A 25,510-nucleotide genomic window follows, 5' to 3' on the forward strand; every position below is an offset into this window, starting at 1 on the left:
TGTGGTGAAAATGTGGTGAAAATGTGGTGTTCGACCTTCAACAATAATAATGATAATAATAAGTTATAATTGGACTTGTAGCCTTTGTTCGTCCCACGTTGCCGTCATTGTCGCCTCTTTTGTGTCGACAGTGACGTTGTCGTTGTAAAGCTGACGCGCCTCGATGATGTCAGCAGGATTTGTGTTGTACATTGCTGTTTTTATTCTGAAAATTGAAAAAATAAAAAAATGAACACAAACGCAAGAGCAGAGATAAGACGAGGGATCAAATTAACAAGATGATAAAAGAAAGACATCGATTTCAAAAAGAATTGAGGCACAAAATTTAAAAAAACTGCCAAAATTTCAGATTCAGTCCAAAGTTGGGCAAATGTATCTATTTCTAATTAACAAAGTCTAATTAATGATCGCCAGCGCAATTTGTGGTGTTTTCAAATTGCACAGATGCCTTTCTTTTTATAATCGTTAAAACTTAGAGGTCAAATATTCGGCCTCATATTGTACCTTTTTACAATAACTTTGAATGCTTTACGTCCCCGTGCAGTTGGATTACATTAGTTCGATGCCGTTTGTTTTCCGTCGTGTTAAAACGTCTTTTGTCTTGTGTCTTTTCCACTCAGAGCATTGAAGCGCTGCAGAAAATGCTGAAAAGAGTCTCTCAAAGTCCCTTTCATGACAAGCACCAGGTAAATCGGACTAAACACTGTCTCGTGTCTTTATACTGCTTTATTTTCTGTCAAACTCTCTCAGAATCCTACGAAAACTACACTGAACTAAACCACTAGGATAAAGGATCATATCTCTATCATCTCTGGATATCGCGACATTTTGATACCTTAAGATTTTGGCATAATTTAAGGAATTAAAGGCAGAATCAATATATAATCATATACATACCGTATTTTCCGGACTATAAATCGCACCTTTTTTTTTTTTATAGTTTTTGCTGGGGTGCGACTGATTTATACTTATATACTTATACTCCAGTGCGACTTATATATGTTTTTGTCTTCTCTATTATGCATTTTTTGGCTGGTGCGACTTATACTCCGGAAAATACGGTACTGAGTATACTGGAAATGAGAGCGGTAGTTTCCCCTTTAATGTTGAGCGTGTGCAGCAGCTTCAGATTTCCCTTTTATCAGATTGTGTGGGGAAAAAGTCAATAAATAAATAAATTATGAGCTTAAATAAAATGTTCTTTAAAAAAAAAAAAAAGATAGAAAAGCTGCTGCGTAGTACAATTATATCCTATTCTATCTAACATTTATCTTTAGTATAGAAACATATTACCGTGTTTTCCGAGCTATAAGTCGTACCAGCCAAAAAATGCATAATTGTGTCTGATATGTTAACGTAACATATGAACAGTTATTCAGATAACTATAGCATAAAGAACATGCTAACAAGTTTACCAAAGCATCAGTTTTACCCCAAATCACTAAATCCACTGAATTCTTCTTCCTCTGTGTCACTTCTAAACAACTCCACAAACTCCAGAGGAAGAGGAAGTGCAGATTCTTCTTCTGCGTCGCTTAGAGCCTAGAGCGCCCTCTTGTGGTTGTCAGTGTGAAAATAACGAATAATATCACATATAAGTCGCTCTGGAGTATAAGTCGCACCCCTGACAAAACTGTAAAAAAAAAAAGGTGCGACTTATAGTTCTAAAGCTGTGACTAGTCGACTATAAAATTAACCTTAGTTGCATTTTTGTTAATCTTTATTAAAACATCGAAAAAGTCCTTTTACAGCTGCAATATTACATCAAAATGTCTCTAAATACTATACTCTAAATTGAACAATAATTCACTTTATTCATAGATGTTCTCTGTTTAGAAGCCCACTTTATTCATAGATGTTCTCTGTTTAGAAGCCTTCAGTCAGCGTATTTAAACTGTTATTAAAGTATACGATAGAAATAATCGCTGAAATGTCCCTTGTCGTCGCTTTAAATTGCGGCGGTTTATGCTTTTGTCTTGTCGTTTCCAGAGCGCGCCGCGGCCCGTGGATACGTCGGCCGCACCGCAGGTAAAAACAAACCATGCCCTACTTTACTTTGTTGTCACGAGACAGATGTTTTTGTGAATGGCACTTGGGCCGTTCATCTTTTGTGCCGTGTCACTGTTTTGGAAAAGCCCGTTTGTCGAGTTACTGCGAGAAACAAATCCACTCCTTCCACTTTTTGCAGAACGGAGGCGGCAGGAACCCGACCAACCCTTTTTACTCCTACTATCTGGTGAGTGCAGGACTCTGGTGTGTTGTACTTTACACGTGAGATGTTTACGTTTTGAGGCGCTTTTATTCAAGTTGTACTTTAATCTGAGCTTTGTTTTAACACAATCTGAGCGCAAAGAACTGACTTGGTTTGAATTGCAACAAGTGACCTGAGATTTAAGGATTTTTACATTTATTATTTGCTGTAAAATATAATTATCAATAAAAAATAATAGTTGATAAAGAAAAATTGTCAATCAAAAAATATAGTCATCAATTAAACAACATAATCGTCAATACAAAAATTAAATCGTCACTTAAAAGTATAATGGTTCCTTTAAAAATAATTAATCAACACTTAAAAATAAATAATCAACACTTAAAAAATATGATTTTCAATAAAAAAAATATAATTGTCAATTAAAGAATAATTGTCAATAAAAAATATAATCCTCAATTAAAAAATAATCAACACTTAAAAAATATAATCAACACTTAAAAAATATAATCAACACTTAAAACATATTAATGTTAATTTAAAATTTATAATTGTCCCTCAAAACATAACTAATTGTCACTTAAAATATAATCGTCGATTAACATCATCAATCGAAAACTAAGGAGACTAAATTTAACCTTAATTACCGTAATAGGCGTTTCAATACACAACAAAAACGTTTTTCCCACGAGCCTGTAACAAGTTTGAACAATGCACTTTGAACTCTGACCCAGCACTTTAACTGAGTTTTTCTTCTTTTTAGCAAATCATTTTACAAAACTGTATTTTTTTTTTAATGTGGTTATTTTTAACATTTCGCTCTGCACTTTTGGCCATATTTTTCCAACGTGGTTTGCAAACTACAAATGGCAAGTAAACTAAACTAAACTAAATGAAAAATGATCGTTAAACCAGTCTAACAACAACAACAACAACAATAATCTTAAGATGGTGGATAGACATATTTCGTAGATTGGTCAATAACAATTAATTTAAAGTTGGTCATTTGATTCTATTGCAGGAAAGCACCAGTGACATCAATGCCACTTCAACCCAAACACCGGCGACGCCTGAGAACCTGGACACTATAGCTCCTCCTCCCGCTTTCCAGAACTCGCCCATGGACCGATCCGACTCGTCCACTTTCCAGCCACAAAACGACTTCTTTCAAACCCTTTCCACAAAACCGACTCCGGACATTTTCCAGACATCGAAATCATCTTCCGACTTCCGTAACGTGACTCTGGATTCGCCGGATTTATTTGCACCCAATCGGACTTCTGCCTCGGTCAACGGCGACAAGTCGGCGGATTCGATCGTAGCAACTCGCGCCAAGGAAATCGCTCGATCTTTCGACGCCGCCGACGATTTGTTCCAGCCTAAACCCGCCGCGAACCCGTTTTCCCCTGCGACAAACGATGCCGCGTCCAGTAAGAATTCCGATAAGGAAAACCAGTCGCCCGCGTTTGTTCAACGCAACGACGTTTTTAGCGCAAAACCGAACGAGAAATTTTACATTTTTTCGCCGCCGTTGTCCGGTTCGAGCGGCGCGGACCCGTTCCCGAGCCCGATCACGAGGAACATCGACTTTTCCGGCTTCGACGACCCGTTCGCCGACTCTCCCCTGACACGATCCGACCCGTTTCAAGACACGCCCGATGTTTTCGCCTCAATCTCGCCGAAAACGAATGACGTTAGCGACGGGGTCAAAGTGAAACCATCCGACCCGTTTCAAGACGCGCCCGATGTTTTCGCCTCAATCTCGCCGAATACGAATGACGTTGGCGACGGGGTCAAAGTCGCGCCGAGCAGACCCAAGCCCCCGAGGCCCACCCCTCCGGCCAGGACGCCCAAAGCGACCGCCGCCTCGTCGGACAAACCCGCCGATGTCGTCCTGACAACGCCGCGGGGGTCGAACCACAGTATTCTTCAGCCCACGCCGTTCATCCAGGCCAACGACGCCCAGGCCGACGCCCAGACCCCGTCGCCCGACCAGTCTCCAAAACTCACGCACGTATGTATCTGTCTTCACTGTAATAAGAACATGTCAAAAGACTCAAACTGAGATAATAACTATACTAAATACGGTTGCAAGTGTGAAAATAACAAATAATATCACAGAAGTCGCTCCGGAGTATAAGTATATGTGTATATAAGTCGAAATATAAGTATAAGTCACACCCCGGCCAAAACTATGACTTATAGTCCGGAAAATACGGTAATCAATCAACTGAAAATGGCAAAAAATGACGGTTGTGCTTTATACATATTCCCACGTCCCACACAACCAAATGACCCGCGCGCACCCAAACACAGACATAAACGCAAGAGTTTTACATGAGTACAGATGAACCAGTTGAGGAAGCACCAGGAGCAGAGAGTCAGACACAGCCACAGGACACAGACACGGGGCCCAGGGGAGAGACGAGGCCCCAAACCTACACTAGGGGCCCACAATTTTGGCCCCAGCAGCCTCTACAGATGGAAACACTGGAGCTCATAAAATATTAAAATATGTAAAATCTCAATTAAAGGTGGTATGGAAAATTTTTTTCAGCAAATTTTTGATCATATTTCCTCGTGGTGTGGATAAATCATTTGTCCTGCCACGTATCAATCATAAAACGCACCTACCGCTCACCTGCAGCCGCGTCAGGCTCGTCCCCACGTTTCCGCGTGCCTAAGCGCATTGATCTATCATAATATAGTTCCCTCAGTGTACGGGGCAAAATGAAGACGGAGAAAGACAGTTCGAGCTGACGCAGAAGTGGACAGAAATCTACGGGAGACGAGCGATGCGATGCGCTCCGTTGCGCTAATAAACAAACGCACGTGTGTGTTCTATCAGTCCGCACGGGGGAGTGCGCATGCGCACTTCTGCCTGCGTTCTCAAATCGCCGAAAAATCGTCCATACCGCCTTTAAGCAACAACAAACTCAATTTCTCATATAGAAAGTTATTGTACTTTACCAGGCTAGCTTTTTTTTTTTTTATGCACGTTTTGCTGTTTAATTTCATCCAGTGATATGAATGCAAGGTCGATGTAGTAGTTTATAGACTCAAAATTAAGCTGAGTTCGCTCGTAAATGTGTCCGTTGTCGTCCTCCGCAGGTGTCGACCTTCAGGCGTCCTCCCAAACCAATCCCTCGGCTCAGACGCTCCAGGACCTCCGTCGCCTCCAAACCGAGTCCCCCGGAAAGACCGCCAAAGCCGCAGAGACCCTCGCCCTCCACTCCGCCCGCTCTGGTAAGACGCAGATGACGAGCAGTCTGCGCTCCAAAGTTCAAAGTTCAAACTGTCCGGGCGGCTCATGTTTGGTTTCCCTCTGGTTTTGGTGCAGGTCGTGTCCGAACCTGTGGAACCAGAGAAGACTCCAGAGACCACTCCTCCAAAGCCTCCTCCAAAGCCTCCTCTGAAACCACCCATGCCGAAACTGTCTCCGAAACTGTCTCCGAAACTGTCTCCGAAACTGTCTCCGAAACTGTCTCCGAAACTGTCTCCGAAACTGTCTCCGAAACCGTCCCTTAATCTGCTGCAGAAACCAGTGGTTCGCCGCAAACAGAAGAACAAGGTTAGGCCTCAATTCAAACGATGCCAGTTTATATTATGTATATTAATCTGTGTCCTGTTGTCTTGTACCTTTTTGTGCCGTATGGGCGCGGAAGGCCTTACGTTCACAGTGGTTTTGCGAACACATAAATGAAAAATAAACAAAAGACCTGCCGTAGACTGCCATCAGTAGAACCTCTCGCCGCTGCACCTCCTTCCCTCACGGTCTGCTTTCTCTGACCCGTGGAACCTTCTCCGGCCTCCGTATGAGGAACCTTCCGTGTGGTACCAAAAGCTGCATCTCACGAGCCATAAATGATTAACGCACGAGTACTCGAACGCACCACTTTCCAACTAAAACGGCGCAGTGACTTAAACACTGTACCTCCAGGAGAACAAAGCGGTCACTTAAAGGAGCACTCTGCACGTTTTAAGGTGTCGGAAACGTTCTGTTGTCCACGGAGAGGTGGTTTTGCCTTGGCATGTTGTGCACACAAAGGCATAAAACGTCGCAATCTCCACATAAACACAGAAAATCAAATTGAATAAATGAAAGATAGAGGTTTATACCGTACTGTTGAGCGTTCCAGACACGCCAGGAACATTTTCATGAGGTTGAATGATCATTATTCTGTTCACATAAAACTGGACTGTCAACTGGATAATTACAATGTTTTGAGCTGGTATTGTACCTGGATGATTGAAATGAACCAGTTTGTGAAGCGAATGATTTTTGCGTTTCTCTCCACATTTTCAAGTGTTTTCCCGCTCTCTTTTCATAAACAGGATAAATCTCCAGGTGACTACGTTGTGTTCGAGGACATCCTTCTCATTGGTCAGGTAATCTCGAACCTTTCGCTTTGGTCGGTGCCGCTTTAAGACGTGCGAGTTAATGAACCGGTGAAATGTGTTGTGGATTGTCAAACAGGAGCATTGTGTGGAAGACTGGCCCGAGGACAGTCCTGAGAACCAGCCCGACTTCAGACCCGTGAGGACAGACCTTTGACCTTTGACTAGACTCTAATACTTCGTGAGTCGTGGAGTTTAACGTCTGTTGTATTTGTCTTGCAGCGCGGCATGTTGAGGCTTCGCAGAGAGTCGATGATGGTAATGCCTCGTTATAGAAAAGCATTATTGTTGTCACAATTTACATTACTAATCATCTTTGAGGGTCTAGGAAGCACTATATGAATGAAATGTAGTATTATTATTATTTATTTTTTTTCTAATTATTATTGTTATTATTTTTTTGTGTTTTTAAATTATTATTATTTTAGAATTATTATTGTTTTATTATTTTTAAGTTATTACATTGTTGTTATTATTAGGCCCGAGCGCCACAAGCTGCGAGAGGCCTATTAGTCTCGTAAGGCCGTGCGAAGCACGGCTGCGAAAGTGCGCACGTAGTGCGCACGAAATCGAGCGCGAAGCGCTCGCCCACTTCCAAACACTCACTAACGCACTCCTTCACTCACGCACGCCCCGTGCATACTAATTAGTAGTAGGAAAATGGAACATTACCGTTGTAAACGGGCGAAGTCCGTGCAAAAGTGCGCACTAAACAAGCACTTTACATTGGGATGACGACCGCTTCGCATAAAGCACTCATTTGCCCTGAGTAGCTCACGAATACTTTCCCCATCTCTTGCATGTTCCGTGCATATAAGCATGTAATGCAAAAATTTAACATTATTACTGTATAGAGGGCCAAAACCATAAAGTGGGCGGAGCCCACTCAAAATTAACGAAAGTACCCGTCAGTGACCAGGGACCCACACCATGAGGTAGGAAAGCGCGAGCGCTTTCCGAAAATGTATAGTTTATGATATTTGAAAAATGGGAAACATTGTTTTCGCATCGGAATATTATTCTTTTTTCTTTCTTTCTTTCTTCCTTCTCGGGACAAACCCCCCTATTTTTCACCCAGTGAACATTGACGAAAAGTCACAAAAATGTGCACACCTCTAAAAATCGTGCCTCTCTACATTCTGGCTATTTCCCTTTTCTAAAATAAAAAAATTGGCGCGTCAGCGCCCCCAAATGTACCAAAAATGCATTGAGAGATGGGAAATGACCCCAAAAAAATCTGATCGTAGAATCATGAAATTTGGCGCAGAGGTAGATGGTGACAAGAGAAGTAAAAAATATTATCACGGCAACGCCGTCCACCCAACCAAATGTCGGCCATATTGGTTAAAAAATGGCTAAGCATGACTAGAAAGTTTTTCCAAACGTCGTACTTTTACAAACTCCTCCCAGGGCGTTGGCTCTAAAAAGCTGAAATTTGGTGAAAATGGTACTGAGGAGTGGGACATCAAAAGTTATTCAAATTACTTTGATACCTGTCACGGTCTCTGAGCGGCGAAGCCGCAAAGTTTAGCTAGAATTTCAGAAATCTCCCAAATTTAACATTTCTGCCGTTTGCGCAGATAAAGTCCGAATTGCGTCAAATTACAATCAGTTGTTAAACTCTTTGCCCTAAACCTACTTGAAGTGAAATTAATTAATTTGGCGCCACAGCGCCCCCTACAGATTTTATATGGAGGTTAAATGTTTAGTTTTGCGAAATTATCTGAAATTTGACACAAAACTCAATTTTGGCATCCCCATCAAAAAAGTAAATGTGACCCATGTCATAATTGTTATGGCTTTGCCGTAGCGATGACCGAAACCTCCCATGTTATTCCAATGGGGAAATCACCAGAACACTTTATACTTTCACTAACTCCTCCCAGGGCGTTCGCCCTATCAACGTGAAATTTGGTGAGACACATCTTCAGGGGTGGACCATCAAAAGTTATCCACATTTTTATTCAAAGAGTCACGGTGTCTGTGCGGCCAAGAATTCAAAATAAAATTGCTTTTTGATGGTAAAACAAAGGGGAGAAGATGTGACAGCGTCACAGATTCAGCAGTAGGTGTAATAAAAGGACAATTGGGGCGCGTTAGCCACGCCCCCTCCTCTTGCGGTGTGGCGGCGGCGTGGCGAGGGCCGATCATTGCCGCTTGCGGCTATATTTGTTATTATTATTGTTATTATTATTATTATTGTTATTATTATTATATTATGTTTTAATATTATTTGTATTTATTATTAGCATTATATTTTATTATTATGACTTTATTCCAGTCTAAAACCGACTCTGAAACAGAAGATCTTGATGGAAGCAGCTCAAAGGTTTGAGTCTGAAAAAACTCTTACAATAGTTTTGTCTTTATTTGGTTAATCAAAATAAAACAATTGAAATGTTTCACAGAAAAATAACAAGAAGTTCAGAATGTCTTTGGTTCCCAGACGAGACTCGAAGGTAAACCATAGGGTGTTTTCTCGCTTTTACATGAAAAAGAAACGGCGTGCGACATGTTTGATTAGCGCTGTGTTCAAGCGGCTTCACTTCACTCCATCTGGGTCAAATGTAGTAACCTAAATCGTGGGCCTCTTGCGATCCACACAACAAATTGATCAATCAAAGGAATACTATGATAAAAAGTTTGAAAAAGGCCCTGCTATTGATTTGAGATTGTCGCCTTTTTAACTTTCAAAAAACGCCGATGTTTTGACCGGGTTTTCTGGGTAATTCCACAGCTCCATGACAGTTTCCGTTTCATGTGAGTCCAGTGTCTTCTCGCTGCATAAATACTGAAATCATTTTTTTCCACAATAATTTATTTACCCTCAAAGACGTGATTTCTTTTCTCAGTTAAAGGGACGCTAAATGATATTAATGTGGCAAAATCACGGTGACATCACAAACACATAATAAGGTTCAACATTTGTGGATTTACTCTTTGTGGAAGATTCACTGTTAGTGAAAAAAAATATCCAGAGTTTTTTTAATTGATCCTTGCCCTTCATCTAAAACTATAATTACAACTAATCTCCAAAACTCTCTTAAAACGTGTCAATCTACTAATAAAATACACCGAAAAGTGTATATATATTTATGTGTAAGAAAAAAACACTTTCTGTAACAAAAATGCCAAACAATTTAGTTATTACAAATTTTCAAAATCAAACACTTAAAGAAATATTTTGATACTGTTTTTTTTTTTAATTTTTTATATTTGATGTATAATTTGCTTTAATACATTTATTTTGAAGGACCGGTTTTCTGATGAAATCACGAGCAGAAGCAGAACAAACTCCGGCTCTTGTAAATCATCGAAGGTAAAAATTAAATGACATTGGAAATGAAATTATTTTAAAAAATGTTAAACTTTACCGATGTTCTGCCGCGTCGTCGTCGTTCTAACGATTGGATATTTGCGTGTCGGTAGGAGTACTTCACAGACAGCCCCTACTCCTCGCAAGAGATTAAGCGAGACGACAAAGAAGATCCCGAACAGTGGTTGGACTACAAGGTTTGTGTCTCACGGTGATCAACGGCTGATGAAAAAACTACCAGTGTTACTATAGCAACCAACAGAAACAAAACACTTAAAATATTCAGTGTTCGGTGATCAAACTCTTAAACTAACTCACAGCAGCATAGTCCAAGTGTATTTTACATTCCTTCATAACCACATGACTAACCAAGCTAGTTACTATTATTTATTGTATTATATTATTATTATTATTATTTTAAATATTTAAGCGTTTTTTGTGATATTTATGTTGCCATCTGCTCTCCTCACGAGTAACACATAAAAGAGGGAATGTTTAGCGTGACTAGACTCTACACAACAGATCTACACCTGACGTTCGTTAGCCTTTAGCTCAGATGACCATTTCGGACGCTAATTATCTCAAAACGCCAAAAGGTTTAAGCACTCAAGGATGACTTTTAACAAGGTTTTGACGTCTACAAAATTTTTATCAGCACAAACACTCTAAATTATTAGTAATTTGCATTTTTTGAGAGCTAATGCTAACCGCTGTTGTGTTGTTGTTTTTGTTTTGTTGCTTTTAATGGAAGTTGGCAGCAAATTGAAAAGGTGCCCTTAGCGCCACCTACTGTAGTTGTACGTCTTCAAAGCACGTGTTTTCCGTTATACCGTTAAAAAAAAAAAAGAAGAAAAGGGAGCGCTAACGGCTAAGTGCTAACGGCTAACTGCTAATGCTTGAATGATTCCTCCCTGGTTTGAAGTTTTTTGTGAGACTTTTCCCGTTCAGAAGATATGATATTTTTATTTGAATATTGTCCTATTGCCATGACGACAAAGCCACGTTGCCATGTCAGATCCTTCTTGTCTTCTGGTGATATCTCAATATTTTGAAGTTAAATAACAAATTAAATAATATGAATAATAAATATATATATTTTTGTGACTCCACCGTTATTATTACACGTTATCACGACGTCACGAGCGTTTGCAGATGCTAAACCCCCCAAAAAACGCTCACTCTTCCTTTTGAGCAAAAATAAATGATAATTAGATTTCTTTATTTCAGAAACCTCATTTTAAAGACAAAGTGAACAGTTTGTTGAGGCGATCGTCGGCCGCGGCGGCTTTGTCCGAACAAAAACGCCTGAACGGAAATGTGCCTCACAAAACTAAGGTAACTAAACTTAAACAACATGTATTTTTACTCTTTAATGTGTATTTTTGTGAGACTTCACCTGGTTTGCCATGGTGGTAAATAAATGTGCCTTATACTCCCCATTATTGTTAAAAAATTGCAATATGATAAAAACGCAATATCGATATCATTGCGACATTATAATATGCTTTTTTTTTTTACAAAATAATTGTTTAATTTATATAAAAACAAAAACGTGCTTCATTTACTAATCTTACTTTGTCCAAATTATAACTTAAATCATGGCTAATTTAGGACTTGATAACCGAGACACAGAAAGGTCGCACTTTATAATAATTACACTTATTATTACCAAATACTTAATTCATAATAAACAAATACTTGAGGCTTAGTAACGACTTAATACACTGAACCTTTCAAGTTTAAAGTAGTTATTCTTAATCTAGTTCGTGTTTTATTAAGGCTAATCATTAAACGCTATTATAAAGTGATACCAAAACAATAAAAAAACAATAAAAAATACAGTACATTTGTCAGTAGGTGTATTTCCGATATTTATTGATTACTGCAATATCGGTTATTACATCAGCCAATATTGCAATACATTTTGTAATTTGTTTGTATTCATAATGTCCTATTATTACTTCACAACAGGATCAGGAGTTTAAAAAGAGCTTAAAGGACTCGTTCAGGCGCCACTCTGAGGTACGTTTCGCTTTTACATGTGACTAAACCTCCAAACAGTTTTTACTTAAAGACGCGCTACGTAACTTTTCTGGTGGAGAGCGTGACATTTCTTTGTCATTGCCGCGGACAGGGGACAAAGTTGGACGCGAACTCCGGAGAAAGCGGGGACGACTACGAATATGTGAGTGTGTTTTTTCTATTAAAGGGCACGTATCATGCAAAATAGACGTTCTGACATCGTTCTGACCTGGTCACGAACGCACCCGGGCTCGTGTTTCGCTTCATTCACGCCGGTTTCCTTAATCCTGCTCACGAGGTCCTCTCCCGCTGGGCCTCGGAACTACGTAACCCCGGCGACAGAGCTCCCCCTGCAGCTCCCTCGTGGAAGTACATCAGAAAATAGACGGAAACACTTAATTCATTTTTTCAACTTTTTTTCTTCATTTCTTGAACATAAGAAGACTGTATAATCACACACAGAAAACATTTAACGTTGCCGAATACCGTACGAATTTTCTGGAGTATAAGTCGCATCAGCCAAAAACTGCATAATAGAGAGGAAAAAACATATAAGTCGCACTGGAGTATGAAATGCGGTTGCAAGTGTGAAAATAAAGTATAAGTCGCACCCTGGCCAAAACTAAGAAAAAAAGTGCCCCTCTAGTCCAGAAAATACGGTATTAAAAAAAAAAGCGAGGGTTTCTCAGGAGAGTTGTCTTTCGGTTGTTGCAAGGCTGGTTTTCCGCCCATAAACAGCTGGGGGCGACGACGGACACTTCAAACGTTCCGAAAATAGATTTTTAAACAAAGACGTTCAATAAGGTGAAAATGTTACTTTGTTTTGCTTTACATACCAGACATAAATCATGTTCTGAGCATTTCCGCCCCAAATCACGTCCATTACAACTGCACGCTCGCGTTTTGCATGTCGGGGCATGCTAGCTTTTGTTCGCTTTCCCCTCTGCTGCCAGTGGATGGAGCTAACACCGCAACTCGATGAGGGAACGCCTGGCTGTTAGAGTCGAAGCAAAGTTACTCAAGAACACGTTTAAAGGCCAATAACAAGACAAATAATTCATAATATGTGTCTTTTAGACATTTGTATTTTATGTTTTTCTTCATCTTGACGGAAAAATTATATCGTTTCAGAGGAAAACCAGGAAGTTAAAGAACTTGAAATTTGCCCCCAACAAAGGATTAGTCTTCAACAAGGTAGTATCAGTTTATCCAACGTAATGTTTCACTTTGACAGAATGTGTATTTAGTGTGTTTTTGTATTCCTCAGGACGAGCCAAAAGGCGCTCGGGGATACACGCCACACAAAGGGTCAAAGGTGAAATATTTCAGGTTTATTTGATCTGAAAACTATCGCTGGTATTTGCTTGTTCACCTTGTCCCGTGTGTCTTTATCTGTAGGAGGATCTGTTCGGCGCGCACGCAAACTATTCAGCACGGAAAAAATCCCAGGTATTGTTTTTTAAAATATGTTAAAAGAATAAATATTATAAAGTCAGGCTTATTTGAATTTTTTTTTTTTACTCTCATATCTATATTTTTGGTACACTTTTTTTTTTTTTTTTTTTTTTGGGCTATTTCATAGGATTATTTTTAAAAAAAAATTTCCTTTTATATTCTTACGCTATGTGTTATTATATTGTAATGCGTGAGTGTCTGGGTAATTTCCGTTGCGGATCAATAGTTTTGTTGAAAAGTTTGACAGCAGTTTTAATATTAAACAAAACCTAAAATGCAACGACTGTTTACATTTATTTAGTCCTGAAATGTCGTCATCATCATTACTCTCCTCTAGCTGCTTTTATTACTCCTTTATTGCTCCTTTATTGCGCCACATTTAGTTGAAATCCAAGTTAGATTCGTGTTTTGTGGTTTTCTGACGATGCAAATCCTGTTCAATTAAGTCTGCAGGACAGAAAATTTGATGATTTACCATACATTTTATTTATTGTTGATGATGAAAACATGAAATACGGATAAAAAAAACTCACACATGCAAATCAAGTGAAATAAGATCAATTATAAGATTTATACAGGCTAATAATCGTACTTGACATTTGTTTGGAAAAAAAAAAAGTGCTCTTATTCAAAAAAAGTGCTTTATTTTAAAAAAGTGTTTTATTAAAAGTATATTTTTACTAAATATTCTGTAAATGAAATGTTTTTCCTGGTGTATTTTCTGCATTGTAGGACAATGGATTAGAAGACATGAAAAGCCAAACTCTTCCATCACCAAACAAGGTACGATTCCTCTGAAATATTACGTTCTCTTGCCGGTTGTCGCTTGAGTCTGAATTTGAGCACTCAATTTCCCAGGCTGCGCACTCGCCCGCCGGCCCACACGGATACGACGACGCTTTTGAAACAGAAGAACGGAAAAAGGTAATTAATTTCCCCGTCACTCGTTTGGAACAGAGCGTTTGAATGAGGGTCAGGGTTAGTCTCAAAGCTAAAGGCTAACACACACATTAGCTTAAATATAAAACACACAAACTTGATAAAAGTTCATGGAATGTTTTTGTTAGTTCAGGTTAACGGGTGAGTTCAGTTTGTGCTGTTATTTGAACATTATTGATGACATTTATTGTATGTTAGCATTAGCTTAGCTGAAACTGCGCCGCTATTTGACCGCGTTTTAGCGCTGTTTTAGACCGCGCCGGGTTAAGGTTAAGGTTAGGGTTAGCGTTAGCCATGACGCTATAAGAGAAGTCCCGCGGTTCCTGAAACTGCGCGGCCATTTGACCGCGGGCCGCGGCATATAATGCGTCGTACACTGTAGCACCTTTTTTAAAACACGGGAAAGTGAGGGAAATATCAGTTAAAATTGCCACATGAATAAACGCCTATATTTTACCAAGGAAGGGATGTGAAATATGTTTATAGGATTTTATAATTTATTCTTATGGATCGGTTTGTTTTTGCTGTCGTTTCAGAAATCGTCCAAACTCAAGCCTCACACTCTTCCACGTAAAACGAAGACGAGTCGCTTCAGCTCTCCTCAGCCGGACTTCAACGTACGTTTGCCATCGTCAGAGTAATATCGGACCAAAGCACAAAGTAGAAGTAGAGTAATATAAGTAAAGTACGAGTAAGAGAGACCAGAGAAAATGAAGGGCGGAGACTCTTTTGTTTGAGTTAAAAAAGAGACCAATAGAAATTAACCTTGTAAATATTGCAGTTGTGCAGTTTTTAGTATTTATACTTTCTGCACCACATGGATTATTTATATTTTTTCATAGATACAATATAACAATCAAATCAAATCAATTTATTTTTGTAAGGCCCAAAATCACAACAACAGTTGCCTCTGAGGGCCACAGGGAGAAATGAATCAACAATGTCTGTGGTGGCGAGGGAGTCAGACAATGTCTGTGGTGGCGAGGGACGATGTCCCAGGGTCCTCTGTCCTTAGACTCTCCTTCTCGGCCAGGAAAAACTACAAAAAAAACCTCTTTGGGAAAAAAGCGTAGAAACCTGGAGGAGTTCCAGTGAAGGAGAGATCCGACTCTCACAGACGGACACGAGGAGACTGGAGCTGGACCCACTCTTCAGGCAGCTGAGGGACCGACTGAGGCGAGCTGGACCCACTCTTCAGGCAGATGAGGGACCGTCTGAGGCGAGCTGGACCCACTCTTCAGGCAGATGAGGGACCGACTGAGTCGAGCTGGACCCACTCGTCAGGCAGATGAGGGACCGTCGGAGGCGAGCTGGACCCACTCCTCAGGCAGATGAGGGACCGTCCACACAGGGCAGGGACCACTTCACCAGGAGAGGGACATCTGGGTCCACAGGTCCTCAGGAGTGAGAGAAAGAAAAAGAAGGCGGTGAACAGTTTGCAAGTGGAATTAAAAAATAAATATTGTTTGATAGCATAAGTAGTCAGAAGAAGAGGATAGTGCTCAAGCTGTCATACTTCCCCCAGCATAGTTACTCCTAGGGCAGCGTAGCTAAAGCTGTGGGTTTATGTTTCTGTTCCTAACTACTCTGACCATAAGCGATTTCGAAGAGGAACGTTTTAAGCCTGGACTTAAATGAAGAGACTGTGTCAGCATATTTAACATGGGTCGGGAGCTGATTCCATAACACAGGAGCTTGGTAGCTAAACGCTCTACCTCCTACAGTACTTTTAGAGACTCTTGGCACCACCAGAAGGCCAGCATTCTGAGAGCGAAGAGCTCTGTTTGGATGATATGGTTCTATAGCATCTTTGAGGTAGGATGGGGCCATGTCATTTATGGCTTTGTAGGTCAGGAGTAGAATTTTAAATTTGATTCTAAACTCGACAGGAGCCAGTGAAGAGACTCCAGCACTGGCGTAATGTGCTCTCTTCTTTTTGTTCCTGATAGTAATCTTGCTGCTGCATTTTGAACCAGTTGGAGCTTTTAGGACACGCTGCGAGCAGGAGTTACAGTCTAATCTAGTCGTTACAAATGCATGGATAAGTTTTTCGGCATCACTTTTAGGCAGGATTCTTCTGATTTTGGCTATCTGTGATGCGATTTTTTTTTTTTAACACATCTGGACTTTTTGAACACATCTGGACGTAACATCTGAGATACAAGTTGATGTGATAAAATCATTAAAGTCCGTGTAACACATTAGACTAGATTTTTCAGTAAAACAGAGAGAACATGATTATATTTCAGATTTGATCAAACATTTTGCCTGTTTTCCTCCAATTTGGCAATTTTGGTGATATTTCTACTGTCACTTCCTGGTTTGACATGTCCAGCAAATATGACAGAGGTATTTCCACAACTGTTACTTAGCAACCGGACTGTAAACAAGGCCCAAAGTCCACTTAAATCATACAATAATTTTGATTTGACAAATAATTACACCTGACAACGCGTTCATTTTATTTTTTAAATGAAATTATATGAATTGTCATGTCACCTGCACATTTTCTTGTGCGCTTTTGATGACATCACAGAGGGATTCTATCGTAGCACTCGGCTCTACTTCCTGTAATTTTCAGCTCTGCGACTTGACTGATCAAAAACTTTGATAATCATTTACCACCGAACAACGTCACAATTGGAGAAACATGAGAACCTGTCACGTGGACTTTGAAAAAGTAGAAAAATGTGTAAACCAAATGTGGTGTTTTCAAAGGACATGCACAAAAATGGGAAAAATTTGAAAAATTGATTTAGCAGTGCAAGAAACTCAAACGTTCAAGTCCTTTTATTTATTTAACTACATCTTTACATGTAGGAAACTGTACAATATATTATAAAAGTATGGGGTCTGAGAAGTACCATTTCAGTGCCGTACCGTCCGCCTCTGATCACTGCGGCCTTAGACTATGACCGCATTTGATTTAAAAAAAAAAAAAAGGCCGTGGCCGGAGAGCCGCAGCGCGGTCAAATAGCCGCGCAGTTTCAGGGACCGTGGCATTTCCCTTATAGCCTCATGGCTAATCCTAACCCTAACCTTAACCCTAACCTTAACCCGGCGCGGTCTAAAATGGCGCTAAAACGCGGTCAAATAGCGGCGCAGTTTCAAGAGCCGCGGCGCGCGGCCGGCACAAAAATAACATGGCAGTTTCGGCCGCGCGCCGCGGCTCTGTAGACACTCCCTAAAAAAAAAAGGTGTTCTTTCGACAGGACGAATATGAATTTGAAGACGTCGACGCTCTGAAACACGCCGCGAGTCCAACGGAGACGCACGACTGGGAAGAGGGCGAGCTCGACATCACTGAACAGGTAAACGTTTAAGTCTGCGCTTTGTCTGAACACTTCAGTGCGATATTACCTCTTTTTTGTATAGGAAATCTCTACATTATAATGAAACGTCAAAACAAAGCTGGAATAATACATTCAGACACTTGGAGGGATTTAACTCCTGTTAGCTGGCCTCATTTATTTAAAGTGCTAATTTCTTTTTTTTGGCAAATTATCTTTTTTTTTTTTTTTTTCAAACACACAGCAAAACTTGCATAACACACACTAACCTAAATAAAGAAATGGGGAAGAAGAAATAATGTATGCACAGATCCATATTCACGTATACATACTCATTTTCTCTTATGCTTATATAATAATAATAATGCTTGTGCTTTCCCATGGAATAAGCAAAAGGTAAATTCACAAATGTTGAGCCTGATCGTTTCTATTCACGATGAAACCCTAGAACTCTCGATATCGCAACAAAAGTCTGCATTTGCACTGCCCTTCCTTCCCATCTGTATGAAATGTGATTGGCCCATAGGACTGGATCAGGACTAGATCAGGATTAGATCAGGACTAGATCAGGACTGGATCAGGGCTGGATCAGGACCAACCGAAGTCCACGTCAGGATTAAAAAGGGTTACATTTTTGCCTATTTTATGTTCTTGAATCCAATATTACAAAAGCCGCTGTATTTGTTCTTTTGTTTTTAAAATACATGTAATATAATCCAGTCTTAAATGTTGCTTCGATCCATGGACCACAGAATAAATGTAAATGTGTTCACAGAAAAAGACTTTCAAACTCAAGAAGAAATTCAAGAAGCCCAAACAGAAGGTGAGTGTTTCTGTTTACTTAAACCACAAGTTTAACATTCATTTGTGTGTCACATTGTGCACTATGTTCTTCAATTATTTAGAACAAGTCCAGGAACGTCCAAGAAGATCCTCCAGGAGCAACATCTGGAGACTTCATGTCCGAGGCAGCAGAGGTGAGCACACAAACAACTAAACCTGGACTGGATCGGGACTAAACCTGGACTGGATCGGGACTAAACCTGGACCGGATCGGGACTAGAACCGGGACTAGAACCTGGACTAGAACCTGGACTGGAACCTGGACTGGAACCTGGACTAGAACCGGGACTAGAACCGGGACTAGAACCTGGACTGGAACCTGGACTGGAACCTGGACTAGAACCTGGACTAGAACCTGGACTAGAACCTGGACTAGAACCTGGACTAGAACCTGGACTAGAACCTGGACTAGAACAGGACCAGGACTAGGACTAGAACAGGACCAGGAACAGGGACTAGAACATGGACTCGACCCGGACTCGACCAGGACTCGACCCGGACTCGACCAGGACCAGGACCAGGACAGGACTAGAACAAAGAACTTACAGTGAGCAATACACATTCAACAATATACAGTCAAATCAGTCGTGAAAGCAACTGTCATTAAAAGGCTCGACTGAATGAAAAGCTTTTGCGCTGAGCCTTAAAAGAACAACAGAGTCCAGTGACTAGTGGAGGTCGACAGATATAGTCTTAATCATGGACGATACCAATGTGCTAGAGTCCAGTGATACAGGGACGATTTAGAGCATTTTCCCCAAAAGTGTATGATTTGAAATGACCATAAACTAAAACTACGACACGTTCTCCAGTTTTTCCAATTACAACTTAGTTTGGTGGTGCAGAACCTGTGCTAACTATTCTTTCATAGTTTTAGTTCTGTTAAGTGGCAGTTTGTGAAGACAGTTTGATAAAATACAAGTTTAGAATGACAGGGAAGTAGAGCTGAATCCCTCTGTGTTTCCAACGGCTTGTCGCACGCTGATGACATCACAGGGACGGTTTACACTGACACACTTGTAAATACTGTGTCATGCGGTGGATCGTCTTTGTGAAAGACGTGACAAACCCGTGTGACTTTTCCCTTTTAACACGGGGCTGTGTCGCGCTCTCTCGACACGTGAAAACTCCGGTCCGGCCACATTCCGCACGCCGGCCGAACCGCGCCATGGAAAAGCACATTGAACGAGTTTAACCACGTGGAGAGGCTGAAGAGTCACCTGAAACATTTCCTCTACTGACATGGATATAATGAATAAAAGTGTAAAAGTATTAACCTGTCATGATACAAATGATGATAATGACACAGATTTGTGACCGTTGCACAATTATCCACTTTTAGTCAGTCGAGTTTATTTGGAACATGAAAACAACAGGAGTGATGAGTTAGTGTGTCTAATGTGAGCCGTCCACCTCCAACACACAGCAGTCTGAAACATGCACAATTCTCTTTAAGATGTCAATGTTATCATGTTAATGTGGTGGTGGTTAGTTAGGTAGGTAGTTAGTAGTGGTAGGTAGGTAGGTAGTTAGTAGTGGTAGGTAGGTAGTTAGTTAGTAGTGGTAGTTAGTTAGTAGTGGTAGGTAGGTAGGTAGTTAGTAGTGGTAGGTAGGTAGGTAGTTAGTAGTGGTAGGTAGGTAGGTAGTTAGTAGTGGTAGGTAGGTAGGTAGTTAGTAGTGGTAGGTAGGTAGTTAGTTAGTAGTGGTAGTTAGTTAGTAGTGGTAGGTAGGTAGGTAGTTAGTAGTGGTAGGTAGGTAGGTAGTTAGTAGTGGTAGGTAGGTAGGTAGTTAGTAGTGGTAGTTAGTTAGTAGTGGTAGGTAGGTAGGTAGTTAGTAGTGGTAGGTAGGTAGGTAGTTAGTAGTGGTAGGTAGGTAGTTAGTAGTGGTAGGTAGGTATTTAGTTAGTAGTGGTAGTTAGTTAGTAGTGGTAGGTTGGTAGGTAGTTAGTAGTGGTAGGTAGGTAGGTAGTTAGTAGTGGTAGTTAGTTAGTAGTGGTAGGTAGTTAGGTAGTTAGTAGTGGTAGGTAGTTAGTTAGTTAGTAGTGGTAGTTAGTTAGTAGTGGTAGGTAGGTAGGTAGTTAGTAGTGGTAGGTAGGTAGGTAGTTAGTAGTGGTAGGTAGGTAGGTAGTTAGTAGTGGTAGGTAGGTAGGTAGGTAGTTAGTAGTGGTAGGTAGTTAGTTAGTAGTGGTTGGTAGGTAGGTAGTTAGTAGTGGTAGGTAGGTAGTAGAAGTGAATAGTAGTGGTAGGTTGGTTGGTAGGTAGTTAGTAGTAGTAGTAGTAGTAAGTAGAAGTGAGTAGTGGTAAGTAGTTAGTACAAGTAGTTAGTACAAGTAAAAATAGTTTCTTCCTGGTTGGCCATGAGCAGCATAGCACCGTATTACCTGGCAACCACATTATGAACATATTATAAACCACTGCTAAAATCCATATAAATGACACAACAGTTATTATTTGACAGTGATAGATGAAGCCTTATTTTGAAAAATGTGTCAATTGTGTGAACATTTCCTCTGTAGTACTATTGATGACATCACTCTCACTCATTTTCTCTTCACAAATTGCAACTTCACTGACTTTGAACCTGTGAATATTCATTATATCTCGCCAAACAAAGTCATAATTAGAAAAACATGTCATATCCTGTTTCCATTATTCACCTGTAGAAACTCAAACAGGAACTACTTCTTCGCAAAGCCGGGTTTTTTAATTGATTTGTCCCTCCTCCTTCCTTCTGATTGAAAAATATGACTGATGAAAAATTCTGTGGTTTTTGAGCAAGTTTTACCTTTTTTTTTTTTTCCCAACTCAGGCGGCGTTTATGGCGGCTGAAAAGGACAAACAAGCGATGGACGAGTTTGAGGACGGAGACGAGGACTGGGTCAGTGGGAAAATCACCAAAAACTAAAACATCACATTAAAAGGTTAAATCTAACTTGACAAAATACTATATATATTATTATTTTCCCCCAGGACACGGACAGTTTGCTGGAATGGTGGAACACTGTGGAACGTGAGTCTAATGATTGAGATTTATGGGAAAATATCGCTGGAATTTGACAGTTTCTTGTTGTTTTTTTTATTAATTTGATGATGTTTTTTTAAATGTTTCAGAATGGGACGAGGTGCCGTCAGATGAAGAGGAAATGGCGCTGGAGGAGGATGAGTCAAAGTATGTCAAAATTGAGGAAGTACTAAATAAAAATGGTAGAAACTGATTTTTACAGTCTTTAAAATGTAAAAAAAAACAGAAGTAGTTAATTTTAAATAGTTTGCAGTGGTACAGTTATTTCTCACTTTCTTTTAATGTCTTCTAAGCATCGTAACATTCAGTGGGCAAATGTTGGAAAAATGCACAGGAACTCGGGTCAAAAGCTGCAGCTCTGTGACTGAACATTACTACATTTGATGTTGTTTGTCTAAAAATAAGAGCAACATATTTGAGCAAAAAGACCCGACACTGCTGTTTTGACGGACAAAGAATGGGAATCTCAATGGATATTGAAACTGGTATACAGAAAATGTATAAAAACAAATTAAAAAATATCACATTAGGACTCTGGAAATTTGACCAACTATGGACAAAATGGGACTTTTATTTTGGAATATTTTTGTTTAATTTTTAAATTATTTTTAATTTTAATTTAATTTATTTTAACAATTTAAATTATTTTTATTTTAACTTATTTAAACTTATTTTATGGGGTGCACGGTGGCAAAGGCGGTTAGCGCTCTTGCCTCCCAAGAAGGAGATCATGGGTTCGATTCCTGGACCAGACCAACATTACATGATCTCTCTGGGTGGAGTCATGTTCTCCCCGTGTTACCGTGGGTTCTCTCCGGGTTCTCCGGCTTCCTCCCACCGTCCAAAGACATGTATGTGTTAGGTAAAAATTGGTGACTCTAAATTGGCCCTAGTGAATGAATGTGAGCGTGAACTGTCTGTTATGTCTCTGTGTTAGCCCTGCGACAAGTTGGCCACTGTCCAGGGTGTACCCCGCCTAAGGCCCGAAGTCACTGGGATAGGCGCCAGTCACCCGCGACCCCGAAAGGGAACAAGCGGTAGAAGATGGATGGATAAACTTATTTTTTACTTATTTTTGCTTATTTTTACTCATCTTACTTATTTTACTTATCGTTTATTTTATTTGAGTTGATTGATTTTTATTTTATTTAAATTTATCTTTAATTTAATCTATTTTATTTATTTTAACAATTAAATTCATTTTAACTTAACTTATTTTAACTTATTTTTTACTTATTTTTACTTATATTTACTTATCTTACTTATTTTACTTATCTTTTATTTATTTTATTTGAGTTGATAGATAGATTTGTATTATATTTTATGTTTTTTTAATCATTATTATTATTATAATTATTATTTAGAAGCATTCTTGATAGTTTGTGACCCGCTGCCCCTCAGGTCCTTCTCGATTCTAGCGGACAAAGTTCACCGCGGGCTCCGTCTCTTTAACAAAGTGTTTGTGGAGCGCGCTGAGGTCCTGTGGCAGTCGGTCATCACGCTCCACGCCATCGCCGACGACATCAGCACCTTCCACAGCAAAGCCAAGATCGCAGGTACGGCTCCGCCCACGGTCACGGCTCCGCCCAGGATCACGGCTCCGCCCACGGTCACGGCTCCGCCCACAGTCACGTCATGTTCTAAACGTGACACCGTGACCTCCGGCAAACAAAAGAAACAAAAACGACAACAAAGACGCCCCTGGATTTAACCATGTGAATGAAACTGAATTACACTTCCACACATATTCTGCTAAATTGACTTTTTTTGAGCTTTTAACCATGTTCTGACATTGTTCCCTCATGAAAATCACACCTGGAGTCGCATTTAACTCCATTCACACTATTCTTTGTGTGTGTTCTAAACAAGAGCATGTTTAAAATGTAATAACAATCCAAACAATGCATAATATTTGTCCTTTAAAGGAGATACTGTATGCAAAATCTACTTTTTGAGAGCTTTTAAACCGTGGTGGAGGTAGTATACTCCTATCTGTCTTTTTTTTACATTTATTTTATTTCATATTTATTTTATATTTATTCATTGTGGCTTATTTTATTCATTTTATTGTTTTATTTATTCATTGTGCCTTCATTTTATTTATTTTAACCTAGCTATCAAATTGGACAAACCAGATTTATTGTTTCAAGCGTTACTGGAAAAATGCTCATCCCCCCTGTCCTTTAGAGGGCGCTATAGGTTCCTATGGATTGTTTGCCAGTTGGACATATTTTGCATTGACCTGCATTTGAGACGCAAATGTCTGAAAACACGACCTGAAACTCGCTGCGTTTTACAGTGAAACGCCGCGATCTCCCGTGACAAATGCCACGAGTTAAATCTTTACAGAAGTCCTTGTTTTTATGAATAAACCGTCTGCTCTTGGCGTCAATAATCGTTAAATCTGGATGTTCCTTCTCACGATAACCCCTTTAACATGACCTGTGGCCCGCAGGCATCACGGGGGGCACCACCACGGCGGTCGGGGGCGTCACCGCCATCGCCGGACTGGCCCTGGCGCCGTTCACGTTTGGGGCGTCTCTGATCGTCACGGCGGTGGGTGTGGGCGTGGCCACGGCGGGCGGGATCACGTCGGCGTCCGCCGCCATATCGGACAACGTCAACAACGCGCACGACCGCAAGAAGGTGAGAGACGGACACGGCGGCGGCGACAAAAGTACATTTTCTGGAGTATAAGTCGCACTGGAGTATAAGTCGCAGCAGCCAAAAAATGCATAATAGAGAAGAAAAAAACACATAAGTGGCACTGGAGTATAAGTATGAAAGTATAAATATAAGTAGTATAAATATAAGTAGTATAAATATAAGTAGTATAAGTAGTATGTATAAGTACTATATAAATAGTAATAAATAGTATAAGTATAGTATAAGTAGTATAGTATAAGTAGTATAGTATAAGTAGTATAATATAAGTATAATATAAATAGTTTAAGTATAAGTAGTTTAAGTATAAAATGTAATATAAGTATAAATGTAATATAAAAATGTAATAAGTATAAATGTAACATAAGTATCAGTCGCACCTGGACCAAAACTATGAAAAAAGGTGCCACTTATAGTCCGGAAAATACGGTACTTGTGATTTTTTTCCGGCAAACTTTAAACTCATTCTGTGGAATTGGCAAAAAGACTTAAGAACTGATTCCAGAACACGTTTTGGACTCTCCGTTTGTGTAAATCCGGGTGCGTTCCGCTCTCGCCGCTTCACCTCCGGCGCGTCGCCCGGTCCCGCCCCGTCTCTCTCTCTCCAGGTGGAGGCGCTGCTCCTGGAGAACGAGGTGCACCTGCTGGAGCTGGCCAAGATCCTGCACTTCTCCAACACGGGCCTGGGCAAGCTGCGCGGGCACCCGTTCCTCCGCTCGGGCACGCAGCACTACTCGCAGGACTGGGAGGTGCGCCGGGCCGTGCAGATGATCGGCCTGGTGGACGCGCCCGTCATGAGGGCCACCGACTTCGTGGACTCGGCGGTGGCGGCGGTGCAGGGGCTGTTCCAGGGCATGGACCAGTACTTCCTGAAGGACGGCACGCGCGAGCTGAAGAAGGCGCGCCGCAAGGAGATGGTGGGCGAGGTCAAGGAGGTGGCGGGCGTGCTCAACGACTGCATCGTGGAGCTGAACAGCGTCCGCGAGGAGCTGCAGGAGGCCACGGGGGAGGTGTAGGCGGGGGCGGGGCGGGCGGGGCGAGCGGCAGCGGCATGATCGGGCCTGTAATCGGACGTAAAAGACGCTAGATACCGGCGGATTTGGGCCCAGAACGCCTCTTAATTCACTCAAAGCTTCACTAAACGATAGTAGCGCAATTTATCACGATTTAATTCATTTTGTTACGATTTAAAGTTTGACAGTTTAGACTTCACATTTGACTAAAACGCAGTGAAGACGATTATATTTCAGATTTGACTAAACGTTTTGCCCGTTTGTCCCCAGTTTGACCCATTTTTGTAAAGTTTATAGTTGTACTTCCTGGTTGGACGTGAGCACAAATATGACATAG

At 40.6% G+C, this 25,510-nt stretch overlaps 2 protein-coding genes across 2 annotated transcripts in view; both read left to right on the top strand.

Moving 5' to 3' along the window:
* LOC140372116 (uncharacterized) overlaps window positions 1-6,173 on the top strand; it is a 6,891-nt gene extending 718 nt beyond the window's left edge. Inside the window, exons 3-9 of the mRNA XM_072459401.1 lie at window positions 621-686; window positions 1,990-2,028; window positions 2,189-2,236; window positions 3,234-4,226; window positions 5,324-5,458; window positions 5,553-5,783; window positions 6,153-6,173. Coding sequence (XP_072315502.1) covers window positions 621-686; window positions 1,990-2,028; window positions 2,189-2,236; window positions 3,234-4,226; window positions 5,324-5,458; window positions 5,553-5,783; window positions 6,153-6,173 — 1,533 coding nt within the window. The remainder of the gene's footprint in view (window positions 1-620; window positions 687-1,989; window positions 2,029-2,188; window positions 2,237-3,233; window positions 4,227-5,323; window positions 5,459-5,552; window positions 5,784-6,152) is intronic.
* A 2,840-nt stretch (window positions 6,174-9,013) lies between these two features.
* On the top strand, window positions 9,014-25,176 carry LOC140372117 (uncharacterized). The gene is made up of 21 exons (XM_072459402.1): window positions 9,014-9,069; window positions 9,864-9,929; window positions 10,040-10,123; window positions 11,154-11,261; window positions 11,898-11,948; window positions 12,061-12,111; window positions 13,080-13,142; window positions 13,216-13,263; window positions 13,347-13,397; window positions 14,136-14,186; window positions 14,262-14,327; window positions 14,879-14,959; window positions 17,555-17,653; window positions 18,408-18,455; window positions 18,538-18,609; window positions 21,284-21,352; window positions 21,445-21,484; window positions 21,586-21,643; window positions 22,898-23,052; window positions 23,952-24,142; window positions 24,769-25,176. The coding sequence occupies exons 1-21, from the start codon at window positions 9,040-9,042 to the stop codon at window positions 25,174-25,176; spliced, it is 1,890 nt and encodes a 629-aa protein (XP_072315503.1). The 5' UTR covers window positions 9,014-9,039.
* The last annotated feature ends 334 nt before the right edge of the window (window positions 25,177-25,510 follow it).

The sequence above is a fragment of the Eucyclogobius newberryi genome, unplaced genomic scaffold (genome assembly GCF_026437365.1).
Source record: "Eucyclogobius newberryi isolate DKJ021-1_F unplaced genomic scaffold, fEucNew1.0.hap1 SCAF_22, whole genome shotgun sequence".
In the NCBI taxonomy this organism is placed as follows: Eukaryota; Metazoa; Chordata; class Actinopteri; order Gobiiformes; family Gobiidae; genus Eucyclogobius; species Eucyclogobius newberryi.

Excerpts from the sequence above, each read along its gene's own strand:
- LOC140372117 (XM_072459402.1), top strand. The coding sequence starts at position 9,040 with ATGTCTTTGGTTCCCAGACGAGACTCGAAG. Across the intron at positions 11,262-11,897 it reads ATGTGCCTCACAAAACTAAG|GATCAGGAGTTTAAAAAGAG; the intron begins GTAACTAAACTT and ends ACTTCACAACAG. Across the intron at positions 14,187-14,261 it reads CTCTTCCATCACCAAACAAG|GCTGCGCACTCGCCCGCCGG; the intron begins GTACGATTCCTC and ends TCAATTTCCCAG.